The 26,745-nt window shown below is 41.8% G+C and overlaps 1 protein-coding gene across 1 annotated transcript in view; it reads left to right on the top strand.

Annotated features, from left to right (window-relative positions):
* Positions 1-6,048: 6,048 nt before the first annotated feature.
* kcnab1b (potassium voltage-gated channel subfamily A regulatory beta subunit 1b) overlaps positions 6,049-26,745 on the top strand; it is an 82,138-nt gene continuing 61,441 nt past the window's right edge. The window contains exon 1 of the mRNA XM_045694379.1: positions 6,049-6,278. Coding sequence (XP_045550335.1) covers positions 6,049-6,278 — 230 coding nt within the window. The remainder of the gene's footprint in view (positions 6,279-26,745) is intronic.

The raw sequence follows: 26,745 nt of genomic DNA, 5'->3' as shown, positions 1-26,745 counted from the left end.
TTTATAGATTCTTACTGTGGTAAAGTACTTAGCCGGGGTATAATCAGAGCCATCATTGCCTGTTGGGGATTCTCCCAACCTACAATGTGTCAGTTCTAGTTGACATACTTTTAAATGGGTTTGACAAGGATGACGTTTTGGATTACAGTTATTTAAGCATGTGCGTGGCGGGCATCTGAGCATTATGTTCAACCTCTACCTACAATGGGCTTCCGAGTGGTGCAGCGGTCTAAGGCACTGCATCTCAGTGCTAGAGGTGTCACTACAGACACCCTGGTCCGAATCCAGGCTGTATCACAACCGGACGTGATTACAACCGGACGCGATTATAACCGGACGTGATTGGGAGTCCCATAGGACGGTGCACAATTGAGCGTTGTCTGGGTTTGGCTGGTGTAGGCCGTAATTGTAAATAAGAATTTGTTCTTAACTGACTTGCCTAGTTAAATAAAGGTTAAACAAAAGAAATCACTGGACTGAATCTCTCTCACAGCTTAAATATACCTAAAGCCTCGCCCCTTGTTCGTACCGATGTAGGATCTTCATTTAACCACTCTTTTGTTGCTTAGAATTTTCCTGCACAGCAGGAAATGCCAACTTGTAATGTATTGAAGGTTTAAAATGTCTTCTAAAGTTTGTAATTTTTACTTTAAAATATCAGACTTGATTTGCCCTAACAAAAAATGTATCAACCCCTTCCTGCACGATTATTTTCCTGCTGTAGCAAACTGGCTCAAATGAAGGTCAAACTGATTTTCTCTGTGAAAATCTTGTTGCATATTTGATGCAGTACATTGCAAAGTTTGTTTTGGACCATTTTGTTATGTTTAAATTTGAATGAAATACATTTTTCGTTCTTTTTTTTATCACCTACTGTAGTTTGTTGAATACAAACAAGATAATAATAATTAATCTTCATTTTCCCATTGGGCTACTTTACATCAAGTAAGCATTAGATTCAAGAAGAAGCAAAGCCCTTTGGCACGGCAACCAAAAGATAAACATTCTGATTGAACCTTTTACTGCAGTGACCTGGTAGTATTTAACAAATCTACTTTGAAACAAAAGTATACACCTCACACACATGGTTATGGGCAGAAAAAATAACTCCTCTACCATGTCAGATATAGAGTTTAAAGGTGTTACATTTTGAGTTTGCCACCCATTTGGTTGAGTTAACAACCATTTGACAGAGAAACACCTGATTTTAGGCGAATAAAAAAAGCTAAGTTTATTAATTGTGACATTTTGAAAAATATTATTAACGTTCATCCTATGAGGCCACTAGAGGGCGCTGTGGGTCATTAAACTGCAACATAAACCGACAGATAGATATATTATTCACACATCAGCTCTTATCCCTCATTGACAGATGAATCAAATTTCACACCAGAGAAGATATCTCATCCATCGACAGATGAATCAAATTTCACACCAGAGAAGATATCTCATCCATCGACAGATTAATCATATTTCACACCAGCGATGATATCTCATCCATTGACAGATTAATCAAATTTCACACCAGAGAAGATATCTCATCCATTGACAGATTAATCAAATTTCAAACCAGAGAAGATATCTCATCCATTGACAGATGAATCATATTTCACACCAGAGAAGATATCTCATCCATCGACAGATTCATCATATTTCACACCAGAGATGATATCTCATCCATTGACAGATTAATCATATTTCACACCAGAGAAGATATCTCATCCATTGACAGATGAATCATATTTCACACCAGAGAAGATATCTCATCCAGCATCAACCATTAGAGCCATCAGAGATGAGGATGCCTACTACTACATCTCAGAATTATCAAATTAATTCATAAAGGATATAAATAAGTCTTACCATGGCCCTGGGGTTTGCTTGTGCTCAATGAACTGTGAAATCCTGAGTTGTCACATCAGTGCTCTGTGGGGGAGGCTGGAGTAAAGAAACGCGTGCATGCAGCTCTGGTGGAACGGAGCAGAACATAGCAGCTCTGGTGGAACGGAGCAGAACGTAGCAGCTATTGTGTTACGGAGCAGAACATAGCAGCTCTGGTGGAACGGAGCAGAACAGAGCAGCTCTGGTGGAACGGAGCAGAACAGAGCAGCTCTGGTGGAACGGAGCAGAACATAGCAGCTCTGGTGGAACGGAGCAGAACAGAGCAGCTCTGGTGGAACGGAGCAGAACATAGCAGCTCTGGTGGAACGGAGCAGAACATAGCAGCTCTGGTGGAACGGAGCAGAACAGAGCAGCTCTGGTGGAACGGAGCAGAACAGAGCAGCTCTGGTGGAACGGAGCAGAACAGAGCAGCTCTGGTGGAACGGAGCAGAACAGAGCAGCTCTGGTGGAACGTAGCAGAACATAGCAGCTCTGGTGGAACGGAGCAGAACAGAGCAGCTCTGGTGGAACGGAGCAGAACATAGCAGCTCTGGTGGAACGGAGCAGAACAGAGCAGCTCTGGTGGAACGGAGCAGAACATAGCAGCTCTGGTGGAACGGAGCAGAACAGAGCAGCTCTGGTGGAACGGAGCAGAACAGAGCAGCTCTGGTGGAACGGAGCAGAACAGAGCAGCTCTGGTGGAACGGAGCAGAACATAGCAGCTCTGGTGGAACGGAGCAGAACAGAGCAGCTCTGGTGGAACGGAGCAGAACATAGCAGCTCTGGTGGAACGGAGCAGAACAGAGCAGCTCTGGTGGAACGGAGCAGAACAGAGCAGCTCTGGTGGAACGGAGCAGAACATAGCAGCTCTGGTGGAACGGAGCAGAACAGAGCAGCTCTGGTGGAACGGAGCAGAACAGAGCAGCTATTGTGGAACGGAGCAGAACAGAGCAGCTCTGGTGGAACGGAGCAGAACAGAGCAGCTCTGGTGGAACGGAGCAGAACAGAGCATAGCAGAAGCAGGGTAGAACAGAGCATAGCAGAAGCAGGGTAGAACAGAGCATAGCAGAAGCAGGGTAGAACAGGGTTAAGGTGTACTTCACAGCACTGATTCTGCTGGTGTTAGTTGGTTGATCATTTCAAAGAAGTCAGTTGAATTGGTAAAAAAACGTGGTACTAAATGACATGTTGTGATGCTTGTTTCAATGAATCAGTCAGTAACCAAAATGAGTTGTATGTAGGTATTGGGTGATTATTACGTAACTTACTGACTTCCATAGTGTTGTTAGATCTGAAGCGTGGAAGTAACACACGTCCTACACGTGGCCCTGTGATCAATACATTTGTTAACAGGCTTATCAGCTTACCTCAACAAATACATTGCTATAAAATCTCTTTATTTCTCTCCTTCTCTCTGACGCACACACGCACACATGCGTGCGCACACACACACACACACACACACACACACACACACACACACACACACACACACACACACACACACACACACACACACACACACACACACAGGTGCATGGCTCTGTCACTTCCATCCACGCTGTGTTCTCATCTCTCTGTCAGTGTCGCTAGTAAGAAAACACTGCAGATATTTCAGCCAGTCAGAGGCAGCAGCCTCTCTCTCTCTTTCATTCGCTCCCTCACTCGCTCTCACCACCACACGTTCCTCCTCGGCTCATCACTCCCCCTCTCATTGTACTCCTGCCCTCTCCTTCCAGAAGAGAGGGATGATGCGTCGTCCTTTTCCCTCCTCCTACTCCTCATTCTGGGGTTTCGGAATCAAGCGGTTTTGCCATGTTTTGCTTCTGAGCAGAGCATTGGAAGCTGTTCCTCTTTCTTCGGCATGGTGGACTTTTAGATAGGAAGCTATCAGCAAATCAGGTCTCTGCACTATCAAATGTCCTGGTGGGACGCAAGTCTTCATGGGACTCCTGCTTTCCTCACAGCACAGCTCGATTCTCCTTGAAGTTTGAGGACAATCCATGAAGAATCTCTTCATTCCTTTAGTCTCCAACGTTGTGGATATCTGGCTTGGTGTAAAATGTGTGTTTCTCTGCATCTGAAGATTTGACTGTGTGTGAGTGTTCATGGCAGTCAATTAGAGTGTATCTGTATGTGACAGTTGGTAGATTTGGAAGACTGAAGATTTGGCTGTGTGAGAGTGAGAGTGTGTGTGTTGCTCTGTGTGCAGTGCAGTCCCACTCCCCTCGTTCCTGGTTCTTGACTGGAGGGTTTAGCGGACGCTGGAGGGCAACGGAGACCCCCCACCTCCTCATTGGTACTGACTACCCTGAGAGGAGAGGAGGGGAGACAGAGAGAGGGACTGAGAGACAGAGAGAGAGACTGAGAGGTAGGGAGAGGGACAGAGATAGGTAGAACGAAGACAAAAAGAAAGCGTGAGAGAAACAACAATAAGGATAGCAGGATAGAAAGAGAGACAAATGGAGACATAAAAAGAGAGTGAGAGAGAGTGAGAGAGAGAGAGAGAGAGAGAGAGAGAGAGAGACAGAGAGAGAGACTCATTGTCTCACACCTCTGTATCATCTCATTCACACACACTGTGAAAAAGACGACAAGGACACGTAGGCTTAATCTGTGTGAACCTCCTCTCACCCATGCTGTCCTCCCCCTCAGTCTCCCCCCTCTCTCACACACTCAGCAGTATGATTTTCTTCACAGCACCTTTTGACTGCTGTTAATTGCAGCAACAAGAGACAAGGGGAGTGAATCTGTGTTCTAATCTCAAACAGTAATTCAACCAAACTCAACAACAACAAAGAAGAAAGAACAAATGTGACGACATCTCTGAAGAGTAAAAACAAACCACTATAGGTCCTCTTCCAAACAGTGGACTGACTCAGAGAGCACCATCGGACTGACTCAGAGAGCACCATCGGACTGACTCAGAGAGCACCATCGGACTGACTCAGAGAGCACCATTGGACTGACTCAGAGAGCACCATCGGACTGACTCAGAGAGCACCATTGGACTGACTCAGAGAGCACCATTGGACTGACTCAGAGAGCACCATCGGACTGACTCAGAGAGCACCATTGGACTGACTCAGAGAGCACCATCGGACTGACTCAGAGAGCACCATCGGACTGACTCAGAGAGCACCATCGGACTGACTCAGAGAGCACCATCGGACTGACTCAGAGAGCACCATTGGACTGACTCAGAGAGCACCATTGGACTGACTCAGAGAGCACCATCGGACTGACTCAGAGAGCACCATCGGACTGACTCAGAGAGCACCTCCAGGGACTTTTAGACAAAACAGAGAAGTGCAGGACCACTAAAGCCCACGAGAGACAAATAAACTAGAGACACATACAGCCCAGTAAAGACTGGAGCAAGACACTAGAGACACATACAGCCCAGTAAAGACTGGAGCAAGACACTAGAGACACATACAGCCCAGTAAAGACTGGAGCAAGACACTAGAGACACATACAGCCCAGTAAAGACTGGAGCAAGACACTAGAGACACATACAGCCCAGTAAAGACTGGAGCAAGGCACTAGAGACACTAACAGCCCAGTAAAGACTGGAGCACGACACTAGAGACACTAACAGCCCAGTAAAGACTGGATCAAGACACTAGAGACACTAACAGCCCAGTAAAGACTGGAGCACGACACTAGAGACACATACAGCCCAGTAAAGACTGGAGCAAGGCACTAGAGACACTAACAGCCCAGTAAAGACTGGAGCAAGACACTAGAGACACATACAGCCCAGTAAAGACTGGAGCAAGGCACAAGAGACACATACAGCCCAGTAAAGACTGGAGCACGACACTAGAGACACATACAGCCCAGTAAAGACTGGAGCAAGACACTAGAGACACATACAGCCCAGTAAAGACTGGAGCAAGGCAGGGAAATCAGCCCCAGTAGCCCACCACTACTACCACCAGTACAGCCACCAGAAGAACAACCAACGCCAGTACAGCCACCAGAAGTACAACCACCGCTAGTACAGCCACCACCAGTACAGCCACCAGAAGTACAACCACCGCCAGTACAGCCACCGCCAGTACAGCCACCAGAAGTACAACCAACGCCAGTACAGCCACCGCCAGTACAGCCACCACCAGTACAGCCACCAGAAGTACAACCAACGCCAGGACAGCCACTGCCATGCAGGTGTCGTTTGCATGTTCGGACCAAGACGGAGGAAGAGGAGGGCTGAGGCCCCCGGGGAATGGAGGTCACAGCAAGCAGAACGCCACCAGCCCCAACACGGCCAGCCAGGCGCGGGCACGCTTCCGTACCGTGGCCCTCATCGCCCGCAGCCTGGGCTCCTTGACCCACCGCTACCAGCACAACCTTAAGGAGTCCACCGCCAAGCTCACTGGCATGAAGTACCGGTACGTTGAGAGACCACTGGCATGAAGTACCGGTACGTAGAGAGATCACTGGCATGAAGTACCGGTACGTTGAGAGATCCCTGGCATGAAGTATCGGTACGTAGAGAGATCACTGGCATGAAGTACCGGTACGTTGAGAGATCACTGGCATGAAGTATCGGTACGTAGAGAGATCACTGGCATGAAGTACCGGTACATAGAGAGATCACTGGCATGAAGTACCGGTACGTAGAGAGATCCCTGGCATGAAGTATCGGTACGTAGAGAGATCCCTGGCATGAAGTACCGGTACGTAGAGAGATCCCTGGCATGAAGTACCGGTACGTAGAGAGATCACTGGCATGAAGTACCGGTACGTAGAGAGATCCCTGGCATGAAGTACCGGTACATAGAGAGATCCCTGGCATGAAGTAGCGGTACGTAGAGAGATCCCTGTTGTGCTAGTGGTAAAGATAGCTTATTCATGTGTTATAAATGTTTAGTTAAATATTTGATGATTAACTAATTCAAGTGTTTTCAATGTATTGTTGTAGCAGCTCGATAATGTGCTATAAAGCATTAGTAAGGCATTATAGAGCATTAACTAATGAGCCTGTGAGTGTGAGCTAATGAGCTGTTCATGTGTCTCCACCCCTCGGTGACGTGACGTAGCAGTACAGGGATGTTTGGACTGATTGTTGTTGTGTAATAGTGGCAATAATAGCTTCTATGAATGTGTTTAATTGAGTTATTAATCATTGAGTAATGAGCCAGAGTGTTTATGAGTAAGTTATTGAGCGTTTCACATTCACTGGTGCACGTTTAAAGGTGTGTAGTAAGTTATTGAGCGTTTCACATTCACTGGTGCACGTTTAAAGGTGTGTAGTAAGTTATTGAGCGTTTCACATTCACTGGTGCACGTTTAAAGGTGTGTAGTAAGTTATTGAGCGTTTCACATTCACTGGTGCACGTTTAAAGGTGTCTAGTAAGTTATTGAACGTTTCTCATTCACTGGTGCACGTTTAAAGGTGTGTAGTAAGTTATTGAGCGTTTCTCATTCACTGGTGCACGTTTAAAGGTGTGTAGTAAGTTATTGAGCGTTTCTCATTCACTGGTGCACGTTTAAAAGTGTGTAGCGATTTCTAGCCCAAAACGGTTGTTGCGCTCGGTTAGTTAGAGTTAAATCCCCCTGCAGGTGTGTGAACAATAATTGATTGAATTATTAAGTGTGTTATATTGTCTTAACTGTATTTGATCAACTGCATTTTAGAGCTTTGGGTTTATTTGTGTTTATGATATCTTATTCACAAGTAGAGCAGGAATTCATTACTATATATAGAGCTATATAGAGTTTAATGCTTGGTGCGTGTGTTTTCTGTTTGTATTTATAACTAACTACTAGTGTCCGGACAGCATTATAAAGCATCATAAATTATTCATGAGTTATAGAGTACTTATTCATGAGTTATATATGTTGTAGGTTTACGTGGATGTGTGTATGTTACCATTTCTGCTTCCTTATGACAACATGAAGTAGGATTACTGCCTGTATGCAGTTTTAGTGGTTTCTAGAGTATCTAAACCTTAGGCTTAAAAGTTACATAATAATTGCTTGAATAAGAGTGATAATGGTTTTATATGAAACGTTTCCACTCATTTGATGTTACACAATAACTAATTGAGGCTTAATGATATGCAGATGTACTGTAGGATGTTTGTATCACTGCTGAAACAGTGGGAGTTGTATTTATTTATTTATTTAACCTTTAATTAACGAGGCAAGTCAGTTAAGAACAAATTCTTATTTTCAATGATGGCCGCCTCGCTTCGCGTTCTCAGGAAACTATGCAGTATTTTGTTTTTTTATTTATTATTTCTTACATTGTTACCCCAGGTAATCTTAGGTTTTATTACATACAGTCGGGAGGAACTATTGGATATGAGCTACGTCATCTTACCAACATTACGATCAGGAGTACAACTTTCCCGGAGCGGATCCTCTGTTTGGACCACCACCCAGGACAATGGATCGGATCCCAGCCGGCGACCCAAAACAATGGCACCGCAAGAGGGGCAGAAGTGGTCTTCTGGTCAGGCTCCGTAGACGGGTACATCGCGCACCGCTCCCGAGTTTACTACTCGCCAACGTCCAGTCTCTTGACAACAAGGTAGACGAAATCCGAGCAAGAGTTGCCTTCCAGAGAGACATCAGAGATTGAAACAAAGAACGTTACACGGAAACGTGGCTCACTCGAGACACGCTATCAGTGTGATCATAACAACATACAGGAACTCAAGTCTGTCACGTTTGTTGTACAAAGAAGGAGACCAAGGCACAGCGTGTGTATCATTCCACATATTATTTAAACTGTGAAACCATGCAAGACATACAAATAAACTACTAAACAAAATAACAAACCATGACGAAGAGGTGCAACATACACTACCTCAAAACAATCTCCCACAAAACCTAGTGGGAAAAACAACAACTTAAATATGATCCCCAATTAGAGACAACGATGACCAGCTGCCTCAAATTGGAGATCATCCCCCCCAAAAAACAACATAGAAATACAGAAACTAGAACCCCACATAGAAATACAAAAACTAGACAAAAATCCCAACATAGAAAAAAAACTAGAACCAACATAGAAATAAATAAACTAGACAGAAACCTCTGTCACGCCCTGACCTACTCTACCATAGAAAATAAATGCTTTCTATGGGCAGGACGTGACAAAGTCCTTTTGCTCACCTGACCTAGAATTCCTTACAATCAAATGTCGACCGCATTATCTACCAAGAGAATTCTCTTCGATTATAATCACAGCTGTATATATCCCCCCCAAGCAGACACATCGATGGCCCTAAATGAACTTCATTGGACTCTATGTAAACTGGAAACCACATATCCTGAGGATGCATTCATTGTAGCTAGGGATTTTAACAAGGCTAATTTAAAAACAAGACTCCCTAAATTTTATCAGCATATCGAATGCGCTACCTGAGCAGAAAAAAAATCCTGGACCATTGTTACTCTAACTTCCGCGATGCATACAAAGCCCTGCCCGCCCTCCTTTCGGAAAATCTGACCACGACTTCTGCTCCCAGCCTATAGACAGAAAGTAAAATAGGAAACGCCCATGCTCAGGTCTGTTCAACGCTGGTCCGACCAATCTGATTCCACGCTTCAAGATTGCTTCGATCACATGGACTGGGATATGTTCCGCATAGCGTCGGACAACAACATTGATGAATAAGCTGATTCGGTGAGCGAGTTTATTAGCAAGTGCATCGGGGATGTTGAACCCACAGCAACTATTAAAACCTTCCCCAACCAGAAACCGTGGATTGATGGCAGCATTCGTGCAAAACTGAAAGCACGAACGACTGCTTTTAATCAGGGCAAGGCGACTGGTAACATGACCGAATACAAACAGTGTAGCTATTCCCTCCGCAAGGCAATCAAACAAGCTAAGCGTCAGTATAGAGACAAAGTAGAGTCGCAATTCAACGGCTCAGACACGAGAGGTATGTGGCAGGGTCTACAGTCAATCATGGACTACAAAAAGAAAACCAGCCCCGTCGCGGACCACGATGTCCTGCTCCCAGACAAACTAAACAACTTCTTTGCTCGCTTTGATGTCAATACAGTGCCAACGACACAGCCCGCTACCAAAACCTGCGCAGCCAACATGAGTAAAGCATTTTAACGTGTTAACCCTCGTAAGGCTGCCGGCCCAGACTGCATCCCTAGCCGCGTCCTCAGAGCATGCATAGACCAGCTGGCTGGTGTGTTTACGGACATATTCAATCAATCCTTATCCCAGTCTGCTGTTCCCACATGCTTCAAGAGGGCCACCATTGTTCTAGTTCCCAAGAAAGCTAAGGTAACTGAGCTAAATGACTATCGCCCCGTAGCACTTACCTCCGTCACCATGAAGTGCTTTGAGAGACTAGTCAAGGATCCTATCACCTCCACCCTACCTGAAACCCTAGACCCACTCCAATTTGCTTACCGCCCCAATAGGTCCACAAACGATGCAATCACAATCACACTGCACACTGCCCTAACCCACCTGGGCAAGAGGAATACCTATGTAAGAATGCTGTTCATCGACTACAGTTCAGCATTTAACACCATAGTACCCTCCAAACTCGTCATTAAGCTCGAGACCCTGTGTCTCGACCTCGCCCTGTGCAACTGGGTCCTGGACTTCCTGACGGGCCGCCCCCAGGTGGTGAGGGTAGGAAACAACATCTCCACCCCACTGATCCTCAACATTGGGACACCACAAGGGTGCGTTCTCAGCCCTCTCCTGTACTCCCTGTTCACCCATGACTGCGTGGCCATGCACTCCTCCAACTCAATCATCAAGTTTGCAGACGATAGTACAGTGGTAGGCCTGATTACCAACAACGGCGAGACGGCCTACAGGGAGGAGGAGAGGGCACTCGGAGTGTGGTGTCAGGAAAATAACCTCACACTCAACGTCAACAAAACAATGGAGATGATCGTGGACTTCAGGAAACAGCAGAGGGTGCACCCCCCTATCCACATCAACGGGACAGTAGTGGAGAAGGTGGGAAGTTTCAAGTTCCTCGGCGTACACATCACGGACAAACTGAAATGGTCCACCCACACAGACAGCGTGGTGAAGAAGGCTCAACATTTCCGACCCTCTAACCACTAGGCTACCTGCTTCCCTGGCAGGTAGCCTACAACATTGTATATATACATAATATGACATTTGAAATGTCTTTATTCTTTTGGAACTTTTGAAAGAGTAATGTTTACTGTTATTTTTTTGCTGTTTATTTCACTTTTGTTTATTTATTTAACTTGATTTGGCAATGTTAACGTGTTTCCCATGCCAATTAAGCCCCTTAAATTGAAATTGAAATTGAGAGAAGAGAAGAGAGAGAAGAGGGAGCAGAGAGAGCCGATAGAGCGATGGAACCATAACGTGATAATACGCTATTAGATTAATTCACAGTTGTCATGGAGATTTTATTTTAATTGAAACAAGCTGTTGCTCTCATCATTGGAGACTGTCTCTTCCAGACTTAATGATTCTACATCTTTATAAGGAAGAGTTATACCAGTTTCACACAAAAAACTACTAGACTCATTTCTAACAAGTCTCTCTGAAATTACCACTTGTATCTGCAATGGAATCTAAAAAGTGGAGATTGGGATGCTACAAGCTTAGTGAACCAAGTGACATGGTGTGATATTACAGAGACAGTTGCCCAGGGAATTTGGAACTCAGGACTCAATTTCCCATACTCCACCAGCTTAACTAACGCAGTTGACATGGCGATTTTGTAACGGTCATGCTCGGTTGCCAAGTACTGCATTGCAGATGGGCACGCTACTCTCTTTCTGTTGTGTACTTGGACAGTGACCTTTCACAGACCAGCAGTGTGTGTGTGTGTGTGTGTGTGTGTGTGTGTGTGTGTGTGTGTGTGTGTGTGTGTGTGTGTGTGTGTGTGTGTGTGTGTGTGTGTGTGTGTGTGTGCATCCACACTGTGAGAGAGAGAGAGAGAGAGAGAGAGAGAGAGAGAGAGAGAGAGAGACAGAGACCGTAACCACCCCCCATCACAAACCCCCGAGTCCAGTCTGGAACCAAACCATTATCATCACCTGAAGCTACTTGCTTTTCAGCTCTGAGACTTTTCCCTGTGAAGCGAGAGAGAGAGAGAGAGAGAGAGAGAGAGAGAGCCCAAACTTAAGGAAAGCTTTGACTATGTACAGACTCAGTGAGCATAGCCTTGCTATTGAGAAAGGCCGCTGTAGACAGACCAGACTCTCAAGAGAAGACAGGCTATATGCACACTGCCCACAAAATGAGGTGGAAACTGAGCGGCACTTCCTAACCTCCTGCCAAATGTATGACCATATTAGAGACACATATTTCCCTCAGATTACACAGACACACAAAGAATTTGAAAACAAACCCAATTTTGATAAACTCCCATATCGACTGGGTGAAATACCACAGTGTGCCACCACAGCAGCAAGATTTGTGACCTGTTGCCACAAGATAAGGGCAACCAGTGAAAAACAAACACCATTGTAAATACAACCTATATTTATGTTTATTTACATACACGTATTTAACAGATGTTATTGCGGGTGTAGAAAAATGCTTCTGTTCCTCGATCCAACAGTGCAGTAATATCTAACAATTCACAACAATACACACAAATCTAAAAGTAAAATAATGGAATTAAGAAATATACCAATATTAGGATGAGCAAAGTCAGAGTGGCGTTGACTAAATTACAGTAGAATAGAATACAGTATACAGTGCCTTGCAAAAGTATTCACCCCCCTTGGCGTTTTTCCTATTTTGTTGCATTACAACCTGTAATCTAAATAGATTTTTATTTGGATTTCATGTAATGGACATACACATAAAAGTCCAAATTGGTGAAGTGAAATTAAAAAAATAACTTGTTTAAAAAAATTCTAAAAAATTCACAAACGGACAAGTGGTGCATATGTATTCACCCCCTTTGCTATGTAGCCCCTAAATAGATCTGGTGCAACCAATTACCTTCAGAAGTCACATAATTAGTTAAATAAAGTCCACCTGTGTGCAATCTGTGTCACATGATCTGTCACATGATCTTAGTATATATACTCCTGTTCTGAAAGGACCCAGAGTCTGCAACACAACTAAGCAAGGGGCACCACCAAGTAAGTGGTACTATGAAGACCAAGGAGCTCTCCAAACAGGTCAGGGACAAAGTTGTGGAGAAGTACAGATCAGGGCTGGGTTATAAAAAAATATCTGAAACTTTGAACATCCCACGGAGCACCATTAAATCCATTATTAAAAAATGGAAAGAATAGGGCACCACAACAAACCTGCCAAGAGAGGGCCGCCCACCAAAACTCACGGACCAGGCAAAGAGGGCATTAATCAGAGGGGCAGTAAATAGACCAAAGATAACCCTGAAGGAGCTGCAAAGCTCAGAGATTGGAGTATCTGTCCATAGGATCACTTTAAGCCGTGGTGTTCACCAAAAGGCATGTGAGAGACTCCCCAAACATATGAAAGAAGGTACTCTGGTCAGATGAGACTAAAATGTTGCTTTTTGGCCATCAAAGAAAACGCTATGTCTGGCGCAAACCCAGCACCTCTCATCACTCCGAGAACACCATTTTTTTCATTGGCAGGGACTGGGAAACTGGTCAGAATTGAAGGAATGATGGATGGCGCTAAATACAGGGAAATTCTTGAGGGAGACCTGTTTCAGTCTTCCAGAGATTTGAGACTGGGACAGAGGTTCACCTTCCAGCAGGACAATGACCCTAAGCATGCTGCTAAAGCAACACTCAAGTGGTTTAAGGGAAAACATTTAAATGTCTTGGAATGGCCTAGTCAAAGCCCAGATCTCAATCCAATTGATAATCTTTGGTATGACTTAAAGATTGTTGTACATCAGCGGAAACCATCCAACTTGAAGGAGATGGAGCAGTTTTGCCTTGAAGAATGGGCAAAAATCCCAGTGGCTAGATGTGCCAAGCTTATGGAGACAATACCCCAAGAGACTTGCAGCTGTAATTACTGCAAAAGGTGGCTCTACAAAGTATTGACTTTGGGGGGGTGAATAGTTATGCACGCTCAAGTTTTCATTTTTTTGTCTTATTTCTTGTTTGTTTCACAAGAAAAAATATTTTGCATCTTCAAAGTGGTAGGTATGTTGTGTAAATCAAATGATACAAACCCCCCAAAAATCCATTTTAATTCCAGGTTGTAAGGCAACAAAATAGGAAAAATGCCAAGGGGGTGAGTACTTTCGCAAGCCACTGTATACATATGAAATGAGTAAAGCATTATGTAAACATTATTAAAGTGTCTAGTGCTCCATTATTAAAGTGACTAGAGTTCCATGATGATTCCGATTTGATTTGATATAATGCACTCCTTTTAACCAGAGAGCTATGGGTCCTGGTCAAAGGTAGTTTACTATACAGGGACTAGGGTGCCATTTGGCACGCATTAAGTGTGTCCTCTTGATCTGGTTTTGGGCTCATTGTTTTAATCAACTGGTGACTTATCAGACCGTAACCATCCCACATCACAAACCCCACCAATCCAGTCCAGTCTGGAACCAAACCATTATAATCACCTGAAGCTTCTTGCTTTTCGGCTCTGAGACTTTTCCCTGTAAAAGATGAGTGTCTCCCAGCCATCGGAGTTTCTCCCATCTGACTTTGGCAGGTGTAGTTGAGATGATTTAACCTGTTCTCTTCAGTCATTACCACATAAAGATAATGGAGATTTAACCTGTTCTCTTCAGTCTTTACCACATACTGATAATAGATTATTTAACCTCTTCAGTCTTTCCCACATAAAGACAATAGATGATTTAACCTGTTCAGTCTTTACCACATAAAGATAATGGATGATTTAACCTGTTCAGTCTTTACCACATAAAGATAATGGATGATTTAACCTGTTCAGTCTTTACCACATAAAGACAATAGATGATTTAACCTGTTCAGTCTTTACCACATACAGTTAATAGATGATTTAACCTGTTCAGTCTTTACCACATGAAGATAATGGATGATTTAACCTGTTCAGTCTTTACCACATAAAGACAATAGATGATTTAACCTGTTCAGTCTTTACCACATACAGATAATAGATGATTTAACCTGTTCAGTCTTTACCACATAAAGATAATGGATGATTTAACCTGTTCAGTCTTTACCACATAAAGATAATGGGAAGACATTCCACTGGCGTTTTCCCCCGGAGTGGGCCGTTTAACGTGACATGCCGGGTGCCCCTCGTGTGTGTGTTCGTATGTGTGTGCATGTGTATGTGTGTGTGTTCGTGTGTGTGTATGTGTGTGTGTGTTCGTGTGTGTATGTGTGTGTTTGTGTGTGTGCATGCGTGTGTGTGTGCCGAGGTTTTTATAGTTTTGTGTTTTCTGATTTAATCGTTTTTATTTAGTTAAAGTTTTATAAAAACATTTCTTTTGATTTTATATTATTTAATTGGATAACCACATCATGTTCGCATTCTCCCGAGTGGTGCAGCGGTCTAAGGCACTGCATCTCAGTGCTAGAGGTGTCACTACAGACACCCTGGTTCGATCCTGGGCTGTATCACAACCGGCCGTGATCGGGAGTCTCATAGGGCGGCGCACAATTGGCCCAGCGTCGTCCGGTTTAGGGGAGGGTTTGACCTTGGTAGGACGTCATTGTAAAATAATAATTTGTTCTTAACTGACTTGCCTAGTTAAATAAAAAATGAATAAAATACATTGCATGCATCAACCAATGCCACGTTATGGACTGTGCCGTCGGTCACCAGACTGCTATACCATGTGATGTGGTATAATACATATCTAGGCGGTGTAAGATCTGGCATGCATTAGCAACGTCTGAGCGGAGGAACACGACTAACGTTTTAGCAATCTGGTGCCCGACTGCACATTCGATGACGTGGTACGCAATCATTGGGTGATGCATGCAACGCCTAGCAGGGGAAGTCGACCAATATCGGTGGTGTTGCTCGTGGCAACGTCATCTCGCGGAGTCTGTCTTCAAATAAAGTTAATCTCAATGTGACCCACCCGATTCTGACCCACCTGATTCCGACCCACCTGATTCTGACCCACCTGATTCCGAAGCTTGAAAACCCCATTAGAAGAAAAAACAGCTTGAAAACCCCATTATATTTTTGCTCAAAATTGTCAGAAAGATTAACAACAAAAAAATGTACATAATTCATGATGGTTTTTGTTTTGGTTAGTTTTGGAGTCAAAGATAATATTTTCTGTATAGTTTTAGTTTTTCAAACGGGTTTGTTAATTATTTTATTTCAGTTTACTAAATTGTTTTTCATCATTCATTTTTGTTTTAGTTTCAGTTTTATTTTGGTTAGTTTTGGAGTCAAAGATAATATTTTCTGTATAGTTTTAGTTTTCCAAACGGGTTTGTTAATTATTTTATTTCAGTTTACTAAATTGTTTTTCATCATTCATTTTTGTTTTAGTTTCAGTTTTATTTCACTATAGTAACCTTGGCATGTGCGTTACTGTTTGAGTCTCTGTGTATGCTGTCCCCTGCCCCGCTACAAAGTTTCTCCCTGCAGGCAGTCACTGAGTCTGAGGTGCTAAAGCAGCTCCTGAAATTTGACCCCAAAAAAACATCTGGGTCACATGGTTTAGACCCTTCCTTCTTTAAGGTTGCTGCCCCTATCATCACCAAGCCTATCTCCAACCTTTTTAACATGTCTCTCCTTTCTGGGGAGGTTCCCATTGCTTGGAAGGCAGCCACTTTTATCAAAAGTGTTGGGAAAACGTGTCAATAATCAACTGACTGGCTTTCTTGATGTCTATAGTCTTCTCTCTGGTATGCAATCTGGTTTCTGCTCAGGTTATGGATGTGTCACTGCAACATTAAAGGTCCTCAATGATATCACCATTGCCCTTGATTCTAAGAAATGTTGTGCTGCTATTTTTATTGAGTTGGCCAATGCTTTTGATGCGGTTGACTATTCCAATCTTGTGGGCCAGCAAAGGAGTATTGGTGTCTCTGAGGGGTCTTTGGCCTGGTTGGCTAACTACCTCTCTCAAAGAGTGCAGTATAAAAGTCAGAACATCTGCTGTCTCAGCCACTGCCTGTCACCAAGGGAGTACCCCAAGGCTCAATCCTAGGCCCCACACTCTTCTCAATTTACATCAACATCATAGCTCAGGCAGTAGGAAGCTCTCCATCCATTTATATGAAGGTGATACATTCTTATACTGAGCTGGCCCCTCCCCGGAGTTTGTGTTAAATGCTCTACAACAAAGCTTTCTTAGTGTCCAACAAGCTTTCTCTACCCTGAATTAACCTTGTTCTGAACACCTCCAAAACAAAGGTCATGTGGTTTGGTAAGAAGAATGCCCCTCTCCCCACAGGTGTGATTACTACCTCTGAGGGTTTAGAGCTTAAGGTAGTCACATCATACAAGTACTTGGGAGTATGGCTAGATGGTACACTGTTCTTCTCTCAGAACATATCAAAGCTGCAGGTTACAGTTAAATCTATACTTGGTTCCCTCTATCGTAATCGCTCCTCTTTCACCCCAACTGCCAAACTAACCCTGATTCAGATGACCATCCTACCCATGCTAGATTATTGAGACATCATTTATAGATTGGCAGGTAAGGGCGCTCTCGAGCAGCTAGATGTTCTTTACCATTCGGCCATCAGATTTGCCACCAGTGCTCCTTATAGGACACATCACTGCACTCTACACTCCTCTGTAAACTGGTCATCTCTGTATACCCGTGGCAAGACCCACTGGTTGATGCTTATTTATAAAACCCTCTTAGGTCTCACTCCCCCCATCTGAGATATCTACTGCAGCCCTCATCCTCCACATACAACACCCGTTCTGCCAGTCACATTCTGTTAAAGGTCCCCAAAGCACACACATCCCTGGGTCGCTCGTCTTTTCTGTTCGCTGCAGCTAGCGACTGGAACGAGCTGCAACAAAAACTCAAACTGGACAGTTTTATCTCCATCTCTTCATTCAAAGACTCAATCATGGACACTCTTACTGACAGTTCTGGCTGCATGATGTATTGTTATCTCTACCTTCTTGCCCTTTGTGCTGTTGTCTGTGCCCAATAATGTTTTGTGCTGCTGCCATGTTGTGTTGCTACCATGCTGTGTGGTCAAGTGATGTGTGTTTTGTCCTATATTTATATTTTATTTCTTTTTTCATTTTTAATCCCAGCTCCCGTTCCCCGCAGGAGGCCTTTTGCCTTTTTGGTAGGCCGTCATTGTAAATAAGAATTTGTTCTTAACTGACTTGCCTAGTTAAATAAAGGTTAATTAACAAGACATAAGACAAAACTTTTCTATAACACAAAAGTGTTAGTAAATAATGCATCATAGTACCTGTAAGTGGCTGCATTAGACTATAGGTGTAACGTCCTGACCATAGAAAGCTGTTATTTTCTATGGTAGAGTGACGGGGGGTTCTAGTTTAGATTTTCTATGTTGTTATGTTCTAGTTTTGTATTTCTATGTTGGGCTTTGTTTGGGATGATCTCCAATTAGATACAGCTGGTCATCGTTGTCTCTAATTGGAGATCATACTTAAGTAGGTGTTTTTCCCACCTGGGTTTATGGGAGATTGATTTTGAGTATGTGTATGTTAACTCTTCATCACGGTTTGTTGTTTTTGTTCATTCAGTTTTATTTTGTATGTATTGCATAGTTTCACAGTTCAAATAAATATGTGGAACGATAATCACGCTGCACTTTGGTCCACTCCTTCCTACGACAGCCGTGACAATAGGAACACACAGTATGTAGGTTTTCTACAGACACATATGTAATAAACACTCCCCCTATGTTATTAAATGACACCTACACTCTTAGACAAAAAATACCGAAAAGGCTTCTACCTGGAACCTAAAAAGGTTATCATATGGGGTCAGCCAAAGAACCCTTTTGGAACCCTTTTTTCTAAGAGTATGTAATTATTTAAAAAACAAAATGTTTACCTTTATTTAACTAGGCAAGTCAAAAACAAATCTTATTTTACAATGACAGCCTACCTCAGCCAAACCCTAACGACGGTGAGCCAATTTGGCACCGCCCTATGGGACTCCCAATCACGGCCAGTTGTGAGACAGCCCGGGATCAAACCAGGGTCTGTAGTGATGTCTCTAGCGCTCAGAAGCAGTGCCTTAGACCGCTGCACCACACCGAAGCCCCTGTGACCAAGGAAGATTGGAGATAGTGTTTAAGTTGCCTTGCATCAGACCTATATAATAAGAGACTGTGTTGGGATGAGTAACCCATCTCCCTCCTCCTCTCAGTACCCTTGATGATGTTCTGGAAGGTTCAGGGGCCCAGCGTTGAAGTTTAATTGGGCCCATACAACATGCACATTGGTGGAGGCTGCTGAGGGGAGACAGCTCATAATAATGGCTGGAACAGAGCAAATGGAATGGCATTAAACACCTGGAAACCATGTGTTGATGTATTTGATATCATTCCACAGATTCCGCTCCTGTCATTACCACAGAACCCCTTCTCCGCAATGAAGGTGCCACCAACCTCCTGTGATGCATATCACTCATGGTCGATTTAACACCACACACACACACACACACACACACACACACACACACACACACACACACACACACGCACACACTGAGCCCTGTGGGGAACCTGCTGTCATTTCACATTTCTCATTCCGTGTCATATACTTCAGCAGTATGCTATCACATAGAATACTTCAGCAGTATACTGTCAGATAGAATACTTCAGTGTATACTGTCACATAGAATACTTCAGCAGTATACTGTCACATAGTATACTTCAGCAGTATACTGTCATATTTAATACTTCAATAGTATACTGTCATATCGAACACTTCAACAGTATACTGTCATATAGAATACTTCAGCAGTATACTGTCATATAGAATACTTCAGGAGTACACTGTCCTATAGAATACTTCAACAGTATACTGTCATATAGAATACTTCAGCAGTATACTGTCATATAGAATACTTCAGCAGTATACTGTCACATAGAATACTTCAGCAGTATACTGTCACATAGAATACTTCAGCAGTATACTGTCATATAGACTACTTCAACAGTATACTGTCACATAGAATACTTCAGCAGTATACTGTCACATAGAATTCTTCAGCAGTATACTGTCATATAGAATACTTCAACAGTATACTAACATAAAATACTTCAACAGTATACTGTCATATAGAATACTTCAACAGTATATTAAGATATAAAATACTTCAGCAGTATACTGCCATATAGAATACTTCAATAGTATACTGTTGATATAGAATACTTCAACAGTATACTAACATATAAAATACTTCAGCGGTATACTGTCATATAGAATACTTCAGCAGTATACTAGCATATAGAACACTTCAACTGTATACTGTCATATAGAATACTTCAATAGTATACTGTCATATAGAATACTTCAGCAGTATACTGTCATATCGAACACTTCAACAGTATACTGTCATATAGAATACTTCAGCAGTATACTGTCATATAGAATACTTCAACAGTATACTGTCAGATAGAATACTTCAGCAGTATACTGTCACATAGAATACTTCAGCAGTATACTGTCACATAGAATACTTCAGCAGTATACTGTCACACAGAATACTTCAGCAGTTTACTGTCACATAGAATACTTCAGCAGTATACTGTCATATAGACTACTTCAACAGTATACTGTCACATAGAATACTTCAGCAGTATACTGTCACATAGAATACTTCAGCAGTATACTGTCACATAGAATACTTCAGCAGTATACTGTCACATAGAATACTTCAGCAGTATACTGTCATATAGAATACTTCAGCAGTATACTGTCATATAGAATACTTCAACAGTATACTGTCAGATAGAATACTTCAGCAGTATACTGTCACATAGAATACTTCAGCAGTATACTGTCACATAGAATACTTCAGCAGTATACTGTCACACAGAATACTTCAGCAGTTTACTGTCACATAGAATACTTCAGCAGTATACTGTCATATAGACTACTTCAACAGTATACTGTCACATAGAATACTTCAGCAGTATACTGTCACATAGAATACTTCAGCAGTATACTGTCACATAGAATACTTCAGCAGTATACTGTCACATAGAATACTTCAGCAGTATACTGTCACATAGAATACTTCAGCAGTATACTGTCACATAGAATACTTCAACAGTATACTAACATAAAATACTTCAACAGTATACTGTCATATAGAATACTTCAACAGTATATTAAGATATAAAATACTTCAGCAGTATACTGTCATATAGAATACTTCAATAGTATACTGTTGATATAGAATACTTCAACAGTATACTAACATATAAAATACTTCAGCGGTATACTGTCATATAGAATACTTCAGCAGTATACTAGCATATAGAACACTTCAACAGTATACTGTCATATAGAATACTTCAATAGTATACTGTCATATAGAATACTTCAGCAGTTTACTGTCATATAGAACACTTCAACAGTATACTGTCATATGGAATACTTCAGCAGTATACTGTCATATAGAATACTTCAACAGTATACTAACATAAAATACTTCAACAGTATACTGTCATATAGAATACTTCAACAGTATATTAAGATATAAAATACTTCAGCAGTATACTGTCATATAGAATACTTCAATAGTATACTGTTGATATAGAATACTTCAACAGTATACTAACATATAAAATACTTCAGCGGTATACTGTCATATAGAATACTTCAACAGTATATTAAGATATAAAATACTTCAGCAGTATACTGCCATATAGAATACTTCAATAGTATACTGTTGATATAGAATACTTCAACAGTATACTAACATATAAAATACTTCAGCGGTATACTGTCATATAGAATACTTCAGCAGTATACTAGCATATAGAACACTTCAACAGTATACTGTCATATAGAATACTTCAATAGTATACTGTCATATAGAATACTTCAGCAGTATACTGTCATATCGAACACTTCAACAGTATACTGTCATATAGAATACTTCAGCAGTATACTGTCATATAGAACACTTCAACAGTATACTGTCATATAGAATACTTCAATAGTATACTGTCACATAGAATACTTCAGGAGTACACTGTCCTATAGAATACTTCAACAGTATACTGTCATATAGAATACTTCAGCAGTATACTGTCATATAGAACACTTCAACAGTATACTGTCATATAGAATACTTCAACAGTATACTGTCATATAGAATACTTCAGCAGTATACTGTCATATAGAATACTTCAGCAGTATACTGTCATATAGAATACTTCAACAGTATACTGTCAGATAGAATACTTCAGCAGTATACTGTCACATAGAATACTTCAGCAGTATACTGTCACATAGAATACTTCAGCAGTATACTGTCATATAGACTACTTCAACAGTATACTGTCACATAGAATACTTCAGCAGTATACTGTCACATAGAATACTTCAGCAGTGTACTGTCATATAGAATACTTCAACAGTATACTAACATAAAATACTTCAACAGTATACTGTCATATAGAATACTTCAACAGTATATTAAGATATAAAATACTTCAGCAGTATACTGTCATATAGAATACTTCAATAGTATACTGTTGATATAGAATACTTCAACAGTATACTAACATATAAAATACTTCAACGGTATACTGTCACATAGAATACTTCAGCAGTATACTGTCACATAGAATACTTCAGCAGTATACTGTCATATAGACTACTTCAACAGTATACTGTCACATAGAATACTTCAGCAGTATACTGTCACATAGAATACTTCAGCAGTATACTGTCATATAGAATACTTCAACAGTATACTAACATAAAATACTTCAACAGTATACTGTCATATAGAATACTTCAACAGTATATTAAGATATAAAATACTTCAGCAGTATACTGTCATATAGAATACTTCAATAGTATACTGTTGATATAGAATACTTCAACAGTATACTAACATATAAAATACTTCAACGGTATACTGTCATATAGAATACTTCAGCAGTATACTAGCATATAGAACACTTCAACAGTATACTGTCATATAGAATACTTCAATAGTATACTGTCATATAGAATACTTCAGCAGTATACTGTCATATAGAACACTTCAACAGTATACTGTCATATAGAATACTTCAGCAGTATACTGTCATATAGAATACTTCAGGAGTACACTGTCCTATAGAATACTTCAACAGTATACTGTCATATAGAATACTTCAGCAGTATACTGTCATATAGAACACTTCAACAGTATACTGTCACATAGAATACTTCAATAGTATACTGTCACATAGAATACTTCAGGAGTACACTGTCCTATAGAATACTTCAACAGTATACTGTCATATAGAATACTTCAGCAGTATACTGTCATATAGAACACTTCAACAGTATACTGTCATATAGAATACTTCAACAGTATACTGTCATATAGAATACTTCAGCAGTATACTGTCATATAGAATACTTCAGCAGTATACTGTCATATAGAATACTTCAACAGTATACTGTCAGATAGAATACTTCAGCAGTATACTGTCACATAGAATACTTCAGCAGTATACTGTCACATAGAATACTTCAGCAGTATACTGTCATATAGACTACTTCAACAGTATACTGTCACATAGAATACTTCCGCAGTATACTGTCACATAGAATACTTCAGCAGTATACTGTCATATAGAATACTTCAACAGTATACTAACATAAAATACTTCAACAGTATACTGTCATATAGAATACTTCAACAGTATATTAAGATATAAAATACTTCAGCAGTATACTGTCATATAGAATACTTCAATAGTATACTGTTGATATAGAATACTTCAACAGTATACTAACATATAAAATACTTCAACGGTATACTGTCATATAGAATACTTCAGCAGTATACTAGCATATAGAACACTTCAACAGTATACTGTCATATAGAATACTTCAATAGTATACTGTCATATAGAATACTTCAGCAGTATACTGTCATATAGAACACTTCAACAGTATACTGTCATATAGAATACTTCAGCAGTATACTGTCATATAGAATGCTTCAGGAGTACACTGTCCTATAGAATACTTCAACAGTATACTGTCATATAGAATACTTCAGCAGTATACTGTCATATAGAACACTTCAACAGTATACTGTCATATAGAACACTTCAACAGTATACTGTCATATAGAATACTTCAACAGTATACTGTCATATAGAATACTTCAGCAGTATACTGTCATATAGAATACTTCAGCAGTATACTGTCATATAGAATACTTCAGCAGTATACTGTCATATAGAACACTTCAACAGTATACTAACATATAAAATACTTCAGGGGCAGCAGGTAGCCTAGTGGTTAGAGCGTTGGGCCAGTAACCAAAAGGTTGCTGGATTTGAATCCCTGAGCTGACAATGTAAAAATCTGTCGTTGTTCCCTGGGCGCCGAAGACGTCGATGTCTATTATGGCAGCCCCCCGCACCTCTCTGATTCAGTTGGGTTAAATGTGGAAGATGCATTCAGTTGTATAACTGACTAGGTATTTCCCTTTCAGCAGTATACTGTCTTAAAGAATATTTCAACAATATACTGTTAAACAGAATGCTTCAACAGTGTACTGTGTTTGATCCACCTGGACTTTGGGACTTTCAAATTCTCCCATGTCACTGTATACATGTTGGAGTCTGTATCTCTTTCTTTTTTGTCTGTCTCTTGGTTCCCCTATCACTCAAAAAATGTTTTCTCTCTCTCTCTCTCTCTCTCTCCCTATCACTCCAATTCACTCAGTACCAATTCCTTTCTCCGTCTACTTATCTTTCCTGCCCCCTCTCTCTCTCCTTCTCCCACACCCTCTTTTCTCGCTCCAATAGTGCGCGTCAGTCAAGGAGAATTTCAGGTGATCCCGGCTTAACGGCTGCAGGCTTAACTGGTGATTTCCTCTCTCTGCAACTTTGGAGCTTTTCTCTGGCAGGCCCTAATCTCTTCATTTTCCCGGAGTTTGGCGAGAGCGCTATAAAATGCCTTATGTTACATCTCTCACTATTCCAGTATTTTCAGGGTGTGATTTTATGTGTCACTAAATGTTAATTTGATCATCTATTTAAATAGATGATGAAAATAGTGCTAGCGAGTAGCGCTATAGCAGGGGATGTTGATAAGACATGACAGGGCGGTTTGGTACTAGGGGCTACTTTTAAGTGACTCATTTGACATTTTACCTCAAGGCTTGGTTTCGCCATCCCCCATGCAACAAAAGCTGTCTAATGTATGGTACGTTTTGCATGTTGACTGTACTGAATGTGTTAGATGGAAATGGCCTAGCACGGTCCAAATGTCTTCTGCAAAATAGACACACACACACACACACACACATGCCTCCCCCTTCCTCCACTTCTAGACTTGAGAAAAGTCCTAATCTCTTGAATCATTGGTGTCAACACCCCCAGACAGACAGACAGACAGACAGACAGACAGACAGACAGACAGACAGACAGACAGACAGACAGACAGACAGACAGACAGACAGACAGACAGACAGACAGACAGACAGACAGACAGACAGACAGACAGACAGACCTTCAAGGGAGTCAACGGAATACTCCCCAGCCCAGAGTTGTGACTGCAGATCTGAGTTATCAGACTTGCTGCCGTCAAATTGGAAAATATTTTTGTTTTTCATAGTAGTCAGGAGAAGTTAGAACTTTGAGGGAGTAGTGTCCCATATCAATACTTAGTAGGAGTAGTGTCCCATATCAATACTTAGTAGGAGTAGTGTCCCATATCAATACTTAGGAGTAGTGTCCCATATCAATGTCACGTCCTGACCAGTATAAGGGTTATTTGTTATTGTAGTTTGGTCAGGACGTGGCAGAGGGTATTTTGTTTATGGGGTTCGGGGTGGTGATTTATTTAGTAGGGTGTTTGTTTAGTTAGTTCCAGGGTTTTGGGGTTATGTTCTATGTTTGTATTTCTATGTGGTTTCTAGTCTGTATTTCTATGTCTAGTTGATTGGGGTTGGACTCTCAATTGGAGGCAGGTGTTTTCTAGTTGCCTCTGATTGAGAGTCCTATATATGGATATGTGTTTGGTTAAGTGTTTGTGGGAGATTGTTCTTGGATTGCTGTGTTGCCTTCAAGACTGTTATTTTGTCGTTAATCGTTTTGTTATTTTTGTATACGTGTTTGTCTATTTTTTTCCTTTTCCCGTCAATAAAGAAGATGAGTATACATGTCCCTGCTGCGTTTTGGTCCTCTCCTTACGACAAATATGACAGAATCTCCCACCAAACATGGACCAAGCAGCGGAGGAAGGAGCGGCAACAGGTGGAATATCGGGAGACATGGGCAGAGATGAGGATAAGAATTTCCAGGGCTATGGAGGAGTTAAGGGAGCCTGAGAGGCAGCCCCAATAAAAAAAAATTGGGGGGGCACACGGGTAGTTTGACTGGGCGAGGATTGAGCCCCAGGCCAAATCCCCGTACCTTTCCCAAACAACCAGTGATTGGACAGGTCCCGTGCTTCGGGGTGATGGGTGCTGTGACGAGGCCGGGTATTTTCAGGCCAGTACGCGCAGTACCAGCGCTCCGCATTTGCCAGGGGGAAGTGGGCATCCAGCCAGTAAGGGCGATGCCAGTTCTGCGCTCGAGACCGCCAGTACGCCTCTACAGTCCAGTGTTTCCCGCTCCACGCACTAGCCCTGAGGTGCGTGTCTCCAATCTGGCACATCCTAAGCCAGCACCACGCACCAAGCGTCCAGTGTGTCAGCCTAGTCCAGTACATCCTGTTCCCGCTCCCCGCACTAGCCCTGAGGTGCGTGTCCCAAACTGGCACTTCCAGTACCAGCACCACGCATCAGGCTTATAGTGCGTAATAGT

The sequence above is a fragment of the Salmo salar genome, chromosome ssa14 (assembly GCF_905237065.1).
Source record: "Salmo salar chromosome ssa14, Ssal_v3.1, whole genome shotgun sequence".
NCBI lineage: Eukaryota > Metazoa > Chordata > Actinopteri > Salmoniformes > Salmonidae > Salmo > Salmo salar.
Note: the sequence above shows the minus strand (reverse complement) of the source record. Positions and strands in the feature narration are given on the sequence as shown.